Here is a 16,492-nt window from a genome sequence, read left to right on the forward strand (position 1 = left end):
TCAGCAGAAGAATTCTCTTAAATCCTGAGTATTTTTATAGTAGCAGTATCCATCATGAACTTGATATGCCCGTGAGTCCCAGTTACAATCATTAGTCTATATGGTTCTCTCTGAAAGATTTAATGAATCCATTAGATAAGTAATGGATAACTAGCCAGACAAAATTTGAGAATGCATAAACTCATCGTCATGGAAACATATACAGGATATCTTTTCCTTGATTGGGTGGGATTTTTTCCTTTTTGTGTGAGAGAGTAGTTATTTGTGACCTAAGAATAATTTTAGAATAATTCTACTATCAGCTCTGAAGCTAGTTGTACTAATGTGGGATTTTGCTTGTTCATAATAAAAATGAAGTGAATCTGGAAAACAAATTCCTTCAAAAAAAGGTGAATAAGCACAAACATTTACAATTCCAGATCCCTTCCTTGTTTAGTATCACCAGCATCAAATTAATGATATCAAGAACTAGGAGTCCAGTAGCAGAAAAATATATATATTGGAAGTCAAAAGACCTGAGTATCTTTGACCTTAACCAGCTGTGTAATTATGAGAAAAGTTACTTATTCCTCTTCAGGTCTTAGCTTCTTTATCTTTGAAAACTTCAAAATTCTACGATTCTTTTTTGGGGGGTGTTTTTAATTAAATTTATTGGGGTGACATTGGTTAATAAATTTATATAGGTTTCAAGTGTCCAATTCTATAATACATCACCTGTATATTGCATTGTGTGTTCACCACCCAAAGTCAAGTTTTCCATCATCATATATTTGACCCACTTTACCCTCTCCTACCTCCCCCGACCCTCCTCTATGATTCTTTTACAGATGAAATTATACGATGCCTGGGATTTTCTCTAAAATAATACAGTGAGATGGATGGGGGTATAGATTATATAAAATTGACCAAATGAGAGTAACTGCTGACGCTGTATGATGGGTACATGAGGGTTCTTTTATTATTGTCTCTACTTCTATGTATGCTTGAAATTTTTCATAACAAAAGTTAAAAATTAATAAAGCACAAAAAATAGATGATTCTTTTCCTCTCATTTTCACAAATTTTACTCCCAAAGGTAAGTGCTATTTGGGGGCTCAATACAAAAACAAAATCATAGGGAACATCTCTAAAATGTTAAAAAAAAAAAAAAAATGGCTGTGTTTGATCTGAACTGATTAAAAAATCTTCATATTGATTGTGGGGATTTTTTTGCTGTTTGTTTCTTTTTTTAATTGATGGTCTTGATTTTTCTTTCACAGATCGAGAGAACCAGTCCATCCTGATCACGTATGTGGTTTGTTTCTTCTTCTCTCATTTGTGGTGATTGTCTTAAATGTTGGCAATGTGAGCTGTAGTTCTGATCTCTTCTCTGGTTTCTGTTTGACAGTGGAGAATCTGGGGCAGGGAAGACTGTGAACACCAAGCGTGTCATCCAGTACTTTGCAACAATTGCAGTCACTGGAGAGAAGAAGAAGGAGGAAACGAGCAAAATGAAGGTGAGTCTGACAGCCAGAGTCAGCATCAAGACTGCCAGGGCTCTCAGGAAGTCTGGAGCCCCAGATGTGAGGACGGCTCTTGCCTTTGCAGGGGACTCTGGAAGATCAGATCATCAGCGCCAACCCCCTCCTGGAGGCCTTTGGCAACGCCAAGACCGTGAGGAATGACAACTCCTCTCGCTTTGTGAGTCTCAGTCACAGAGGGGTCTTCTCTGCCCTTAAGTGTCAGAGTACCCACATCTGAATTATCATTTCAATTGCATCACTGTGTGCTTCAACTTTTAAATACAAAATAATCTTTCTCTTTCCAAGGGTAAATTCATTAGAATCCACTTCGGTACTACAGGGAAGCTGGCTTCTGCAGATATTGAAACATGTGAGTAATAGGACCAATGAAAATCAAAACAGATACACATGATTTCATTGGCAGGGGTATTTTGCAACAGTTGGTATGCATTGAGCCTGCTGCCAGTGTTGCCCGTGAGCCAATGCCACAGCTCATTCTGGAATTCCTGCCTCAGAAGCAACTATGACATTTTTTTCTAGGACCTACACTAGGGCTATTTATGCATTCCTACAAGTTACCTATAGGTTTACAATACATCTCTGTGATTTGCTCTTGATCTGAGCTTTGGGAGGTGTTTGCAAGGAAGCCCCTGACACAGTCGGAGCTGATCTAAGGAAGGAAGGGATGTTAACGATAAATTATAACACAGAGGCCACGGAGCACCCACAGGAAAAGTTTATTTTTTCTAGCGTAGGTATGCTTCAGTCGCTTTAGTCTTCGTTCTTAGATGGTGAGAACCTTTGGGCAGTTGCCGCATGTATTTGGAATTCATATATGTAGCACCAAGAGGATTCATCACCAAATTGAAATCTCAATGGAGCCTATGTAATGTCCCCAATTGTAGCAGAGACACTAAAGCTCACTTAATATCTCAGCAGCATGAATATTTTTTCTAATTCAATATTTCCCTTTCCTTCCAGATCTTCTAGAAAAGTCTAGAGTTACTTTCCAGCTAAAGGCGGAAAGAAGTTACCATATTTTTTATCAGATTACTTCCAATAAGAAGCCAGAATTGATTGGTAAGAAAGATCTTAAATTCACAGATGAAAGATAATATTTTTATTAACAACTTCTGATGTAAAACATACCCCCTGAATTCTATGTACCAGAAATGCTCCTGATCACCACCAACCCATACGACTACGCCTTCATCAGTCAAGGGGAGATCACAGTCCCCAGCATTGATGACCAGGAAGAGCTGATGGCAACCGATGTAAGTCACACACACACACTTTTTAAAAAATCCATTATGAATGGGAGTGACAATAGCAACCCGCTGTGTGATTACCTTAGTATATAATATAAATCCTCCTAAATAAGTTAGTCTCTTCTGCCCTAACCTTTGTCCTTTCATTTCTCATGGCAGAGTGCCATTGACATCCTGGGCTTTTCTCCTGAAGAGAAAGTGTCCATCTACAAGCTCACAGGGGCAGTGATGCATTATGGGAACATGAAGTTCAAGCAAAAGCAGCGAGAGGAGCAGGCTGAGCCAGACGGCACCGAAGGTACCAAATGAAGCTCCATCTGGATTTGAATTCGAGAATATGGCAAGACAAAAAGCCTATTCTAAACTCACGTCCCCTTTGCAGCTGGACTTCTGAAGTGCTTATACACATTTATACACATTACATGCTTTTCTCATCCCCTTTCCTTCTTCACATCTCCATAGCTCCATCATTTCTATCCAGCCCAAATATGTTCAAGTGAACCCTAATAGACACTTTTAAGGAGATACCTAAAAAAATACAACCCGGGGCCAGAGAATGAGATGGAACAGTGCGCCTGCTTTACCTTGGCAATGGCGGGCAGGTATATAAGATAACCTGGCCTGGTGGCCTAGTTCGGCACTGCCTAGTGGCTGGTAATACAGGATCTGCCCAAACATAGCTGGGGGTGAAGAACGTCCCTAGATATCTGTGTACATGTGTGTGTTGTCTATATTTAAGCCTGTAGACAGTCTAGGCAGCAAATAAGATGAAAAAGGAATTGAGAAAGAAGAATCATACTCTACGTATAGAAACCTACCACGTAGGTATAGGACCTACCACGGAAGCTGAAGTTATCTGCTCCTTGAAGCCCTTCCTGCCCTTCTCCTCTACATTTTTCAGCAGTTACTTTTGTACCTGACACGTGGCATTTATATTATAGTCACTGACAGAATTTTAGAAAGGCACTCTGAAGTGAAATTTAATTCCCGCATTTTCAGATAAAGAAACTGATCCAACGAGGTGAAATTGGGAGATGCAAAACTGAGATAAGGATGCAAATATTCTGACTTTTACGTGTCCCTACCAGTGAATACTAAGATTTATTTATCTTATACTTCCAATGACACCTAAGGTGTTTTAAGATCAGGGACTATGGCTTGTACCTTACATAAAGTATTTCTTTTTTTTATTAGTTTCAGGTCAAACAACATAATGATTAGACATAAAGTATTTCCATAAACAGTGAATGTGTTTATTGTTGATGAATTTCTCAAAAGCAACCTACAATAAATCACCAAAGGCCAGTATAACTGATTGACCATTTATTAGCAAGTACATCCTCGAATGCACAGAGAGTGGTCATCTGATCTTCTATAGAATTATTTAAAGGTTTTATTTAAATAATAAAGAAAATGGATTGGAGAAAAATGGCAAGATTAGGTTAAAAAGTATATCCACCCTTAAATAACATTTCTTGAATTGTGTCTCTGCAGTTGCTGACAAGGCAGCCTACCTCCAGAATCTGAACTCCGCTGACCTGCTCAAAGCCGTCTGCTACCCCAGGGTCAAGGTCGGCAATGAGTACGTCACCAAAGGCCAGACTGTGCAGCAGGTAAATTCATGACATCAGTGAATCATACACATCCCAGCCCTGTAATAATGCCAGCAAACATTACTCCTTTAATAATGCCTTTAATAACACCAAAAACATTACTCTGTCCATGAAGGTGTACAATGCAATGGGTGCTCTGGCCAAAGCCGTCTATGAAAAGATGTTCCTGTGGATGGTCACCCGTATCAACCAGCAGCTGGACACCAAGCAGCCCCGGCAGTACTTCATCGGGGTCTTGGACATTGCTGGCTTTGAGATCTTTGATGTAAGTTGTCTTCATATTAATAAAAAGTGGGAGGAAGGTAACTTGGACTTTGATATACTAGGTATTATCATTACTCGTTTAAATTTGTGGTTTCTACACTGCTTTCTCCAGCAATGCACCTAGAGTTACCTCCAAAATATCTGGGAGGTAACAGAATGTAGTAATAATAACAGCTAAGATCTATTGAGAATTCAGTGTATTTCTGGCATTACATGAAGCCCTTCAGAATGTTACTTCATTTAATCTTCAAAACAACTCATGAAGGAGTAATTCATATTATTGCTAATTACATGTGGAGAAACTGAGATCAGGAAAATCAAAACACTTGCTGAAGATCCTACGACCATATAAGGCAAAGCCAGGGCAGGAACCCAGATCTGGGCATTTGGTCCATACACAAGGCATCACCCATGGAGGAGAAAGGGCCTAAAGGTAGAAGTATAGAGACAGTTCAGAGTCTTTCTCTTCCAGGTTCACGTGACACGTACCATTTCCCCTCTGGGGCATCAGCTTCATCATCTATAAAATGAGGATGTAAATTTTTACAAAGACTCTTCCAGATCTTGAATTGTTACACTACATCAGGTCTCTGCTTTCACAGACCTCACAAGGACGATTTGCCAAATGTTTGATATGCATAGAAGATAAATTAGATAAGCTTTCCTTAACAATGTGACAGCCAAAAGTGACAATGTGAACTTTATCTTGAATTGGAGAGTGGGGGGTAGTAAAAGAAGTGAGGTTGTCCAATAAATTACTTTCACCCTTAAATCTGAACTATAAGTCAAAGGATCATGATTGTGCTTTTCATGTATATTACTGTCCATGCAATCTTAGAGGTGGAAGGCGGTAGATTCTACCAGAACTCCTGGTGTGATTGACATCTATGCCTTTAAATAATGCCCAGAATTCATGAAAAGGGTTCATGTCAGAAACAATCATTTTTTTCCTGGAATTTTTGAAGGAACAACAATTAGTCTAAATTTTATTTCATTAGCGATCTTCCACATTTTTTTCAATAACATATTTTTTTCACTAATGAATTTTGCTGCTATAAAAATCCATTTACTGTTGAAATTTTTGTTTTGTGCAGTTCAACAGCCTGGAGCAGCTGTGCATCAACTTCACCAACGAGAAACTGCAACAGTTTTTCAACCACCACATGTTCGTGCTGGAGCAGGAGGAGTACAAGAAGGAAGGCATTGAGTGGACGTTCATCGACTTCGGGATGGACCTGGCTGCCTGCATCGAACTCATCGAGAAGGTCTGTTTGACTTCTCAAGAAAGGCTGGACTGGAAGGATAACTTTCCCATGTGTCTTAAGCAACGCTAGGAAGTATGACTTTAATCTTCAATAGATTGATTTCAGAGCAAATTAGAAAATTACCATTTAGAAGTAGTTTTCTCTTTTCAATTTTTACATCAGAGGGATCAGAATGTTTGGTTTCATTTTGTTCTAGAACAGTTTTGTTCAATGCGGATTCAAATCCAATTTTAAAGCCGCAAGGAAGGCTTTATTGAGCTGATCTGCTTCTCAAGAGGAACTATCTCATTGGTTCTAAATCTATCTCCATTATGATACAAGATATCAGCATAGAAATAAGTCTCTTTTTTCTAAATAAAAATTAATGCACAGGTAACACAGCTAGGGCTTATATGAAAGGTCATCTGTTTGGAAGTCAAGAAGTCAAGTTGCTTATGCTTCTTAATCTATCTTTAAGGAGATTAAATACACAGACTGTTTTAAATAAGGTTTGAGTTTTTATACTGCTTAATTATTGCCTATAAAGTAAACATCAAAGTTAGTAAGTCCTTTTCATAGCAAAATAAAACTTTGACAATAGATTAATCCACTCAGTAGGAAAAACAGTGTGATAAATACAGACCCTTTTAACAGATTACCCCCCACACGCTGTGCTGACATCTGGAGTTTGTATCCAGCTATTCTTTTAATGAAAATGATGCTGCGGTTTGAATATGAGAAAGAATGGTGGAAAAGTCATTCTGGTGATAGCACTAGAGCTGTGACCCTGTTTTACTGTATAAATATATTTAATTGGGGAATGATCATTGATCCAATGACAGCCCCTTTATCTATATCTTTTGAGAGAAAATAGATTGACACCAATGTCTACTTTTCTGAATTCAGCCAATGGGCATCTTCTCCATCCTGGAAGAGGAGTGCATGTTCCCCAAGGCCACAGACACCTCCTTCAAGAACAAGCTGTACGACCAGCACCTGGGCAAGTCCAACAACTTCCAGAAGCCCAAGGTGGTCAAAGGCAAGGCTGAGGCCCACTTCTCGCTGGTGCATTATGCGGGCACCGTGGATTACAACATCACCGGCTGGCTTGACAAGAACAAGGACCCCCTGAACGATACCGTGGTCGGGCTGTACCAGAAGTCTTCAATGAAGACTCTGGCCAGTCTCTTTTCCACATATTCTAGTGCTGAAGCAGGTACTTTCTGTAGCGTTAATCTAACTTAAACCTATTCCCACAGAATATTCACACACCTTTCTAGCCTCTGGGATTCTACTTTAATTGATGGGTTTTCTTTTTACCTCAGATGGTAGTACAAAGAAAGCTGCTAAGAAGAAGGGCTCTTCTTTCCAGACTGTGTCAGCTCTTTTCAGGGTAAAGTACAAATTTAATTCGAGAAATCTGTTCAGTTTCTATGAATTATCATAATTATTAGAGTCAGAATAAATTAGGACAGAATGGAATGTTAATAGGAATCACTTCAAATACTCAATCTTGTCAGGGTATAGCTAATGCAATACTTGTCCTGTAGGGTCAGGCGCTTTACCCATTATTCCTTATTATGACCATCTACTGCATTCAGGAATGTCAAAATGTCCTTAGAAGCTTTCTTATTATACAATAAGGCTTGTTTTTAAGGAAGCATAGCTGAACCCCCAGACTATCCCTGTGGAAGGTCATATCTTTATTCTGCTAATGTTGCCCTTTGAGAATGTTCCTGAATTCCTCTTTGACAATGAGCCTGAGATACACCCTTTAGGACATCCTCCCACCAAAACACATCTTTGCCCTCTAAAGTGGATTTAATTTTTAGGTACAAAAAGCACCTAAAGCCAAGGCTAGTGATTCAGATGGATGATTAAGCTAAAAAAAAAAAAAAAAAAAATCTTGAGATTAAAAGAACAATAATACCTTTACTACAAATACTGTGATTTTCTTAAGTGGCTTAGAACTAGCTCTTCTAAAGAGGAATATACTAAATGTCCGGCCTAATGACTGCTTTGCTTTGTCTGAATGTAAATGGCTAAGTCTCATTCCTTTTCAAACTAAAATGCAGATATAACCTATGACCGAAACAGGAACACTGCCCTGTTCTTTTTCTTTCTCACTAGCAATCTGCATTCAAACGCTTAATAGTACTCTTGTGAATCACCCAACAGATTCTTGTGACATCAACTTATCCTTGTACATACTTTCAAAATGAAAAATTCATTACTTATTTTGTTTATTTCCTAATGGTTAACTGAGATGTGGGGGTGGGGGAGAAACCAACTCTGCCTCCTCAAAGAGTATACCTAAGAAACACTGAGAAATGTTTATTATATGTGAGTTTTCTATGGTTGAGTAAAACATCATCATCTGCCATAACCAATTACTCTATTTCTGGAATAACTCCCCCTATATGCTTCAGGCTGTGGATCGTTCTCAGGTACCCAAGGATATATGGTCTCATGATTTTAGACTGAAAAAAAAAAAAACAATCAAAACAAGAGGTTACAGTTCCCAGAGAATAATAAACTCAAGGGAGGAATGGCAAAAGTTGGAACAATTGCTAACCTAGGTTACCACTGTAAACCACTGCTGTGAAAAGCATTAGCACTGAGAGAGAGACAAAAGAGACCGTAGAGAGAAACTCAATTATTTTCAGATGAGGCTGAGAGAGACAAAAGAGCTTTCATAGAGTCAAGCAATTCATTACTGGCAGAACAAGGGCATAGTCCTTTGTCTTTTGTTTCCCAGTTAGGAACACTTCTGGGCTACTGAATTTTCAGTTTGTTTATAGGACAGATCCTAAGTGTTACAAATTATTACCTTGGACGGCTGCATTTCTTCTCAGTATTTTGGCCTTTCGGTTACTTGGCAGGCTAGAACTCTTGAGACCTTTAAAATACGGTGCAATTGAAGCCTCACAGACATATCTAGTAGTTAAGAGTGTTCATCGGTTCATTCCATATAATTACCAAAAAGAAATCTGAAACACAACTTTCTCATCGAGTCTCTTCTATCTGGTTTTCAAGGAGAATTTAAATAAACTGATGAGCAACCTGAGGAGCACACACCCTCACTTCGTACGGTGCATCATTCCCAACGAAACCAAAACTCCTGGTAAGACAGAAATAACCATGAGATAATCAGACAGGCACAAGTTTGAAAATGCAGTGCCCCATAGTAAGTACTCTGGTATGTTTTTAGGGTCCATGGAGCATCAACTTGTGCTGCACCAGCTGAGGTGCAACGGTGTGCTGGAAGGCATCCGTATCTGCAGGAAGGGCTTCCCCAGCAGAATCCTCTATGGGGACTTTAAACAAAGGTCAGTCTCTCCTTGTAGTTCACTGAATGCTTTGAAAATGCATCACCTTAACTGCTGTTTTCTGTTCATCATATTTCATGGATCCTGCTTAGTAAATATTGCAAAATTAAGAAGCCAAATAACATAGTCTCGGGGCAGGCCATAATAACCAGTTAGAAGAGGTGGCACTTCTTAAAAATACGAAGGAGGCATGCATGAGACAGTGGGAAAGTCACATTGTTTTATTATCTGCACTTACAGGACAGTTGGATTTTTTTTTTTTAATTTTACTTTTTCTCTGAGACTTTTATTGATGTTTCTTTTGGGTGTCACTTGATTTTCATACATGAGCACACATTCCTAATCTTTCTTTCTTTGACTGAAACAGATACAAAGTTCTAAATGCAAGTGCTATCCCAGAGGGACAGTTCATTGACAGCAAGAAGGCTTCTGAGAAACTTCTAGGGTCTATCGACATTGACCACACCCAATATAAATTTGGACATACCAAGGTATAACTGTTATTTATTTACACCTGATTCAAGTACCTTCTGCCTTCCCTGTGTCTCCTGTAGTATGGGGATGATTTGTGACTCTCCCTTTCTCCAGGTTTTCTTCAAAGCTGGCCTTCTGGGTCTTCTGGAAGAAATGAGAGATGACAAATTGGCCCAGATTATAACAAGAACTCAAGCCGTCTGTAGGGGATTCCTAATGAGGGTAGAATATCAGAAGATGTTGCAAAGGAGGTAACAACCTTGCAAGACATCAAGACTGTGAGGTCCCTTAGGGACTGTCAGTCAGCCTTCCTTGTTCATTAACGTTCATTTTGTGGCCAAGATGTGCTTTACACCCACTTCAGAACTCACTCCGACAACACAGCAGCTTTTGCTTACACTTGGATTCCCTCCAACACTTCTTTTCTCCCTCCAATCTCTCTCTTACAGCTTCTCACATACAGCTGCAGGAATGACTTCAGTGAGCACTATTTTCAGCACACCATATCTCAGTTTGGGGTTCCCCATGGTCTCCCATGTCAAATCCAAGTTACCTTGCGTGACTGTCAAAGTCCTCTCTATCCCCCACCTCATCTATCATTTCCAACCACACAGCCTTTTCCAGCCAGGCTAAATTATTTGCTTATCTCCTATTTTCAGGTTTGTACAAGCTCTCTCTCCTCATCCTAATTTATTTATTTAGGAATTCAGAACTTCCCCCTCCTCCTTTCTCTAATTAACCTCAGCCAGCTCTATCTACACAGCACTACTGAATTTCCTGTCCTCACACACACACATTCTGCATTTATTTTCTTCATTAAGTACTTATTTAGGTCTGCATTATAAGTATTCCCAAGTCTTTTGCCTGTGTCTATGATTTGTGTCATGGTATCTGCCTTCTCAGAGTTTTACGGTTCTTATAAATTGGACCTATAAAAATATAATTTCCATTTCAGCAAGCCTGAAGAGACATACACATTGCTATAAAGCAATCAAATCTTGCTGTCTATTGGTACAGTTTGCTGAAGGGATATCTTTTATTACTATTTTACAATTTTATTTTAATAAAACAAATTTTGGAGCTCAGGCCATGCTAACTCCCCTGTAGATATTAAAAATCTAACTGAGCAGGTAAAAATGAGGCATTTGAAAGAATTTGAAAAAAAGCCAGTATATTCTCTGAAGAAGCTAACAAAGGAATTTTACACGGTGTATAATTCGCTGGTGAGTAAAGTAAGAGGAGAGGCTTCAAGGAAGACATGATAAATCATAAGCTCAATTTAGGTGGGCAATTCAGAAAGCAACCTCTACCATTTCATAGTTCACATCCGTATGCCGACAGCCAAGCAGCACAATCAATTTACAAGTGCCACGTCCATTCTCAAATCACTAAGGTTGTGATATCTCAAATGGTCTTGGAATGGACATGAGGCTCAGCCATGTAAAGCACTCCCCCTCGAAAGTCCACTTCTTTGTTAGTTTGATAGGGACTTAAGAACCCAGAATTGTCCAGTATGAGCAGCACACATTAGTAAAGTGTTTATACTGAGGATACTATGAGTATGAAGGTAAGGGCACATGTGCATGCGTGTGCGTGTATGTATGTGTATGTGTGTACCCTGCATATAACATATACAGAATTTGACATGTCATTTATATCCATATGTAGGAGGTCATTAAGAGGGGAGTTTGTGTGTAATAAAAAAACAAAACCAATAACATTGTCTCTAATATTAGATCAATCTACACTGATATTTTTATGCCATTTCAGAGAAGCCATTTTCTGCATCCAGTATAATATACGTGCTTTCATGAACGTCAAGCACTGGCCCTGGATGAAACTATTCTTCAAGATCAAGCCCCTGCTGAAGAGTGCAGAGACCGAGAAGGAGATGGCCAACATGAAGGAAGAGTTTCAGAAAACCAAAGAAGAACTTGCCAAGTCAGAGGCAAAAAGAAAGGAACTGGAGGAAAAAATGGTCACTCTCTTGAAAGACAAAAATGACCTGCAACTTCAGGTTCAGTCTGTGAGTACTCTGTAGTCTAAATATACCATGTTACTGAATACAGTTTTTCTGGAATGCATACATACATTGGATTTACAAATGGCCTTTTCTTGAAAAAGGAAATCTCAAGGTGTGTTTTTTTCCTTTTTTTTTTTTTTTTTTTTTTGGAATTTCACTTAATCTTCAATATTCTTATGAAGGCACAATTACTTCCAAATTACAAATGGAAAAGGGAAGATCGAAGAATGTATTTAACGGTATCACAATTTTAACATGAAGGAAGCAGCTGATAGGCCAGCCCCCAAATCTCATTGTGTCCATTTGCCTTGCTTCATCCCAGTCTTAAAATATAGTCCTATTTTCTGAATGCAAATGTATGAACTTGTATGCAAATTCAAGACCGTTATTCTTATTTCTGTCTGTATCTCCTTTCCCCAGCCCCTGAGATTTAGCTCAGAAAATTTATTTGTGGTACTCGAACTGAATTACCAGGGTATATGGTAAATGCCCTCTATGATTCTTCCTTTGACACAGATTTAGAGTTCTTAAGGCCTCTATTTATTGGTTCAGGAAGGAGTTGTAATCAGAGTGGGGTTAGGTTTGGCACCTGCACTCTGGCCAAGCACAACGTCCCATTTCCTTGGTCCAACAAGCCCAAAAATGTCATGAAGAAACCTATGAAAAGGATAGTTTTCCTAAAATGTTGAAGCTATTTTCAACTTTTCCTTCTGATAACTTTACTTATACTTTGGGAAAGTTTTCCCAAAATCATAGGATCACACCTCTTCATCTTAACCTCTTTCATAGGTATTATCATTAGTTTATTGAGTGTATTCACTGTTTAAAAGAGATGCAAAGGAACCTGGGAAGTCCCCACTATCATCCATTTAAGCATTCAAAAACTTAACATATGAACAAGACAAGCACTGAGATATTCAAGAAATTCCCCAGGCAAGAATAATCTAAAAAATTAGTGGCTGAACTAATTTTTATGTGAGTCCTTTAGTCATTTATAAAAACATTATTGAACTATATAGTTTCACAAAATCACATGTTCTTATATATTCTAAAATTTATTTTAAGACTAATAGGTAATTAGTAAAACGGAAAAGAAAATTGCAGACAATTATAGGTCTGTTATGGACTATCAGGAAGCTTTGACGGTATTAAAACAATGCTGCATGGAAATGTATTCATAGGCATACTTTTTTTTTCTTTTTCTTTTCTGTTTTAAATTCAGTCTAGTAACTAGTTGCTTGAGGTGAGTAGGGAATGCTCAAAACCCAAATTAACCAATTTGACTAAGTCATGATCTTTGAATATTACAGCTGAAATGCTCTTAGCAATCATTTATTCCAACTCCCTTAATTATATATGAGATAATTGGACATAAGGGGAATAAAGCAATAAAGGTCATACATATAGCAAATTTGGGACAAGAAACCAGGCTTCCTTTGGTTCCTCCACTCTTCTACACACTGCTTTTTAAAAGTCAATTGCTCCAACCCAATCATTTTGCAGACTGATTTGCTTCTAAAGCTATAGTCGCACTTCTAATGAGCTTCATTTCCCTAGGCCATATAATAATATTCAATTAAGTTTAATTTATATTCATACTGAAAATTCATCAATATTCAGTGAACATTACTATTTCATACAAAGAACAAGTTCAAATTAAGTAACAAATTCTCTAAATATCTCATTGAATCTCCCCACAGGAAGCTGATGCCTTAGCTGATGCAGAAGAAAGGTGTGAGCAACTGATTAAAACCAAAATCCAGCTCGAGGCCAAAATCAAAGAGGTAAATGAGAGAGCTGAGGATGAGGAAGAGGTCAATGCTGAGCTGACGGCCAAGAAGAGGAAACTGGAGGACGAATGTTCAGAACTGAAGAAAGACATCGATGACCTTGAGCTGACACTGGCCAAGGTTGAAAAGGAGAAACACGCCACAGAAAATAAGGTATGAATCATATTCTGCTTTACTAAAATAGAAGTTCTACCGTCCAATATGCTGCTTTATAGTAGAGACAATCCCTCTTTAACCTTCTAGGTGAAAAACCTCACAGAAGAGATGGCAAGCCTGGATGAGATCATAGCTAAGCTGACCAGGGAGAAGAAGGCCCTCCAAGAGGCCCACCAGCAGACCCTGGATGACCTGCAGGCAGAAGAGGACAAAGTCAACACCCTGACCAAAGCTAAAACCAAGCTGGAGCAGCAAGTGGATGACGTAAGTGTATTTTTAATAACCATTTGAAAAAAATTGTAATACACTTTCAGTTTTTAACAAATTTTCCTTTCTTATTAGCTTGAAGGGTCTCTAGAACAAGAAAAGAAACTTCGAATGGATCTAGAAAGAGCAAAGAGGAAACTAGAGGGTGACCTAAAATTGGTCCAAGAATCCACAATGGATGTAGAAAATGACAAACAGCAACTTGATGAAAAGCTTAAAAAGTAGGAACTCCAGAAAAAAAATTCTATGTGACATCATCTTTCAATTCATAGGGGTACTAATGTCTTGTTCTTCTGTATAAAGGAAAGAATTTGAAATCAGCCATCTTCTAAGCAAAGTTGAGGATGAGCAAGCAGTAGGAATTCAACTACAGAAGAAGATCAAAGAGTTGCAGGTGAGTCATCTCGCCTCCATTTTTTATGCACCCTAGAGTAACCTGAAATTGAGATGAGTTTATGTTAATGTGCTTGTGTCACCCCCCAGGCCCGCATTGAGGAGCTGGAGGAGGAAATCGAGGCCGAGCGGGCCTCTCGGGCCAAAGCAGAGAAGCAGCGCTCTGACCTCTCCCGGGAACTGGAGGAGATCAGCGAGCGGCTGGAAGAAGCCGGCGGGGCAACTTCAGTCCAGATTGAGATGATCAAGAAGAGGGAGGCTGAGTTCCAGAAAATGCGCAGGGACCTGGAGGAGGCCACCCTGCAGCACGAAGCCACCGCGGCCACCCTGAGGAAGAAGCACGCGGACAGCGTCGCTGAGCTCGGCGAGCAGATAGACAACCTGCAGAGGGTCAAGCAGAAGCTGGAGAAGGAGAAGAGCGAGATGAAGATGGAGATCGATGACCTTAGCAGTAACGCAGAGACCATTGCCAAGGCCAAGGTACCCAATACCGTCTCTAAATGAGGTCCATTGTTCTCTGTCATTAAACATTGTTTGCAGGCAGTTTATAGCACTCATCTATTGTTTTCTGTTCTAATATACTCCATTCTGTTTCATTGTTTTCAACGCTGGCTCTGACCAACTAAGATTATTTCAAAATCCCCTTTAAACGAGTGTCAGTCTTATTTGGATAAATGGATGGGCTCCAACAGTGACTCTTTAGGGACGTCATGCACTCACCATGCTTGAATCCCAGCATGTCCCATAGAGTTGGTGCCAGAACTTGCTACTCACACAACATCAATTTAGTCAATCTAAAAATATTTTAAGCATCAAGCTTTACCTTTTTTTTACTGCATACAACGTCTCATCCTTCACTGCCACGTGTCTCACAGGGAAACCTTGAAAAGATGTGCCGCACTCTAGAAGATCAACTGAGTGAACTTAAGACAAAGGAAGAAGAGCAGCAGCGGCTGATCAACGATCTGACGGCTCAGAGAGCGCGCCTGCAGACGGAAGCAGGTGAAGCCCTTGCTCTGAGTCCTGAAACTTTGTACCAGATAAAAGCAATTCCAGGGGTTCTTAATAAATAGCAATACTCTCATTTTAGAGGAAGATAAACAAACTATCTGAACGTGCTAAGCAGGTCAAAAAGAAAAAGAAAATTAGCAAGAATCAGCAAGCAAATTTACTTGTTACACTCCTATGGCAATTCTGCTCTTTAATCTCCAGTTCTAACTAGTTCTATAATATTTAGAAGTATATATTTCATTCATATATATATATGTATATATATGTATATATATATATATATATGTGTGTGTGTGTATATATATATACACACACATATATATAAAAACTTTAGGATAATTTTTTTAAGGTCATTAACAAAGTTCTTTACTTCTATTATTCTTAGGTGAATATTCCCGACATTTAGATGAGAAAGATGCTTTAGTCTCTCAGCTTTCGAGGAATAAACAAGCATCTACTCAGCAGATTGAGGAGTTGAAACGTCAGCTAGAAGAAGAAACTAAAGTGAGTTTTACCAAATATCTTCTCGGCTAATCAAACCTAAAGCATGTCCACTTAGGTTTCACTTCGGATGTGTAAATTAAATATCACTGAGTAAATGAACTTAAGTCACTGAACTGGTCTTTCCGCAGGCCAAGAATGCCCTGGCCCACGCCCTGCAGTCCTCCCGCCACGACTGTGACCTGCTGCGGGAACAGTATGAGGAGGAGCAGGAAGGTAAAGCCGAGCTGCAGAGGGCGCTGTCCAAGGCCAACAGCGAGGTTGCCCAGTGGAGGACCAAATACGAGACAGACGCCATCCAGCGCACGGAGGAGCTGGAGGAGGCCAAGTATGTACTGTGAACTCTGGGGGAGGAACATGACATGGTTTCTGAGCTGCCCACTCTGTGATGATGTTGGTAACAATAATAGAAGCTAACACTTACTGAGTGCCTACTATGTGTCAAGTACTATATATACTGGTACATAAGTTCATTTAGCTTTCATACCAACATTATTTTGGTATTGTTATTCTTATTTCTATTTACAAATGAGGAAATTGAGGCTGTGAGAGATTAACGAACTAACCCAAGGGCATATGATTAAAAAATGGGACAGCTGGGATTAGAACCAGACATTCTGACTCCAGAGCCCACCTTAAGTATTGCAGTATAAAGAG

The 16,492-nt window shown here is 39.2% G+C and overlaps 1 protein-coding gene and 1 long non-coding RNA gene across 3 annotated transcripts in view; one reads left to right on the forward strand and one right to left on the reverse strand.

Moving 5' to 3' along the window:
* MYH8 (myosin heavy chain 8) overlaps positions 1–16,492 on the forward strand; it is a 28,206-nt gene that overhangs the window by 4,587 nt on the left and 7,127 nt on the right. For both annotated transcript variants that reach the window (XM_088801916.1, XM_019755219.3), the window contains 25 exons: positions 1,260–1,287; positions 1,388–1,496; positions 1,588–1,680; positions 1,809–1,872; positions 2,484–2,582; positions 2,673–2,776; positions 2,930–3,068; positions 4,265–4,383; positions 4,499–4,648; positions 5,742–5,912; positions 6,798–7,107; positions 7,217–7,284; positions 8,928–9,015; positions 9,103–9,220; positions 9,588–9,711; positions 9,809–9,945; positions 11,465–11,720; positions 13,418–13,660; positions 13,751–13,927; positions 14,006–14,151; positions 14,234–14,324; positions 14,414–14,803; positions 15,199–15,325; positions 15,720–15,838; positions 15,967–16,163. In XM_088801916.1, coding sequence (XP_088658042.1) covers positions 1,260–1,287; positions 1,388–1,496; positions 1,588–1,680; positions 1,809–1,872; positions 2,484–2,582; positions 2,673–2,776; positions 2,930–3,068; positions 4,265–4,383; positions 4,499–4,648; positions 5,742–5,912; positions 6,798–7,107; positions 7,217–7,284; positions 8,928–9,015; positions 9,103–9,220; positions 9,588–9,711; positions 9,809–9,945; positions 11,465–11,720; positions 13,418–13,660; positions 13,751–13,927; positions 14,006–14,151; positions 14,234–14,324; positions 14,414–14,803; positions 15,199–15,325; positions 15,720–15,838; positions 15,967–16,163 — 3,667 coding nt within the window. The remainder of the gene's footprint in view (positions 1–1,259; positions 1,288–1,387; positions 1,497–1,587; positions 1,681–1,808; positions 1,873–2,483; positions 2,583–2,672; positions 2,777–2,929; positions 3,069–4,264; positions 4,384–4,498; positions 4,649–5,741; positions 5,913–6,797; positions 7,108–7,216; positions 7,285–8,927; positions 9,016–9,102; positions 9,221–9,587; positions 9,712–9,808; positions 9,946–11,464; positions 11,721–13,417; positions 13,661–13,750; positions 13,928–14,005; positions 14,152–14,233; positions 14,325–14,413; positions 14,804–15,198; positions 15,326–15,719; positions 15,839–15,966; positions 16,164–16,492) is intronic.
* Positions 9,692–16,492, reverse strand: part of LOC141568875 (uncharacterized) — a 102,061-nt gene continuing 95,260 nt past the window's right edge. The window contains exon 4 of the long non-coding RNA XR_012492120.2: positions 9,692–9,838. This is a non-coding gene — a long non-coding RNA (uncharacterized LOC141568875). The remainder of the gene's footprint in view (positions 9,839–16,492) is intronic.

This window comes from Rhinolophus sinicus, chromosome 12, assembly GCF_057876585.1.
Source record: "Rhinolophus sinicus isolate RSI-liver-muscle chromosome 12, RSI-T2T, whole genome shotgun sequence".
Lineage (NCBI taxonomy): Eukaryota > Metazoa > Chordata > Mammalia > Chiroptera > Rhinolophidae > Rhinolophus > Rhinolophus sinicus.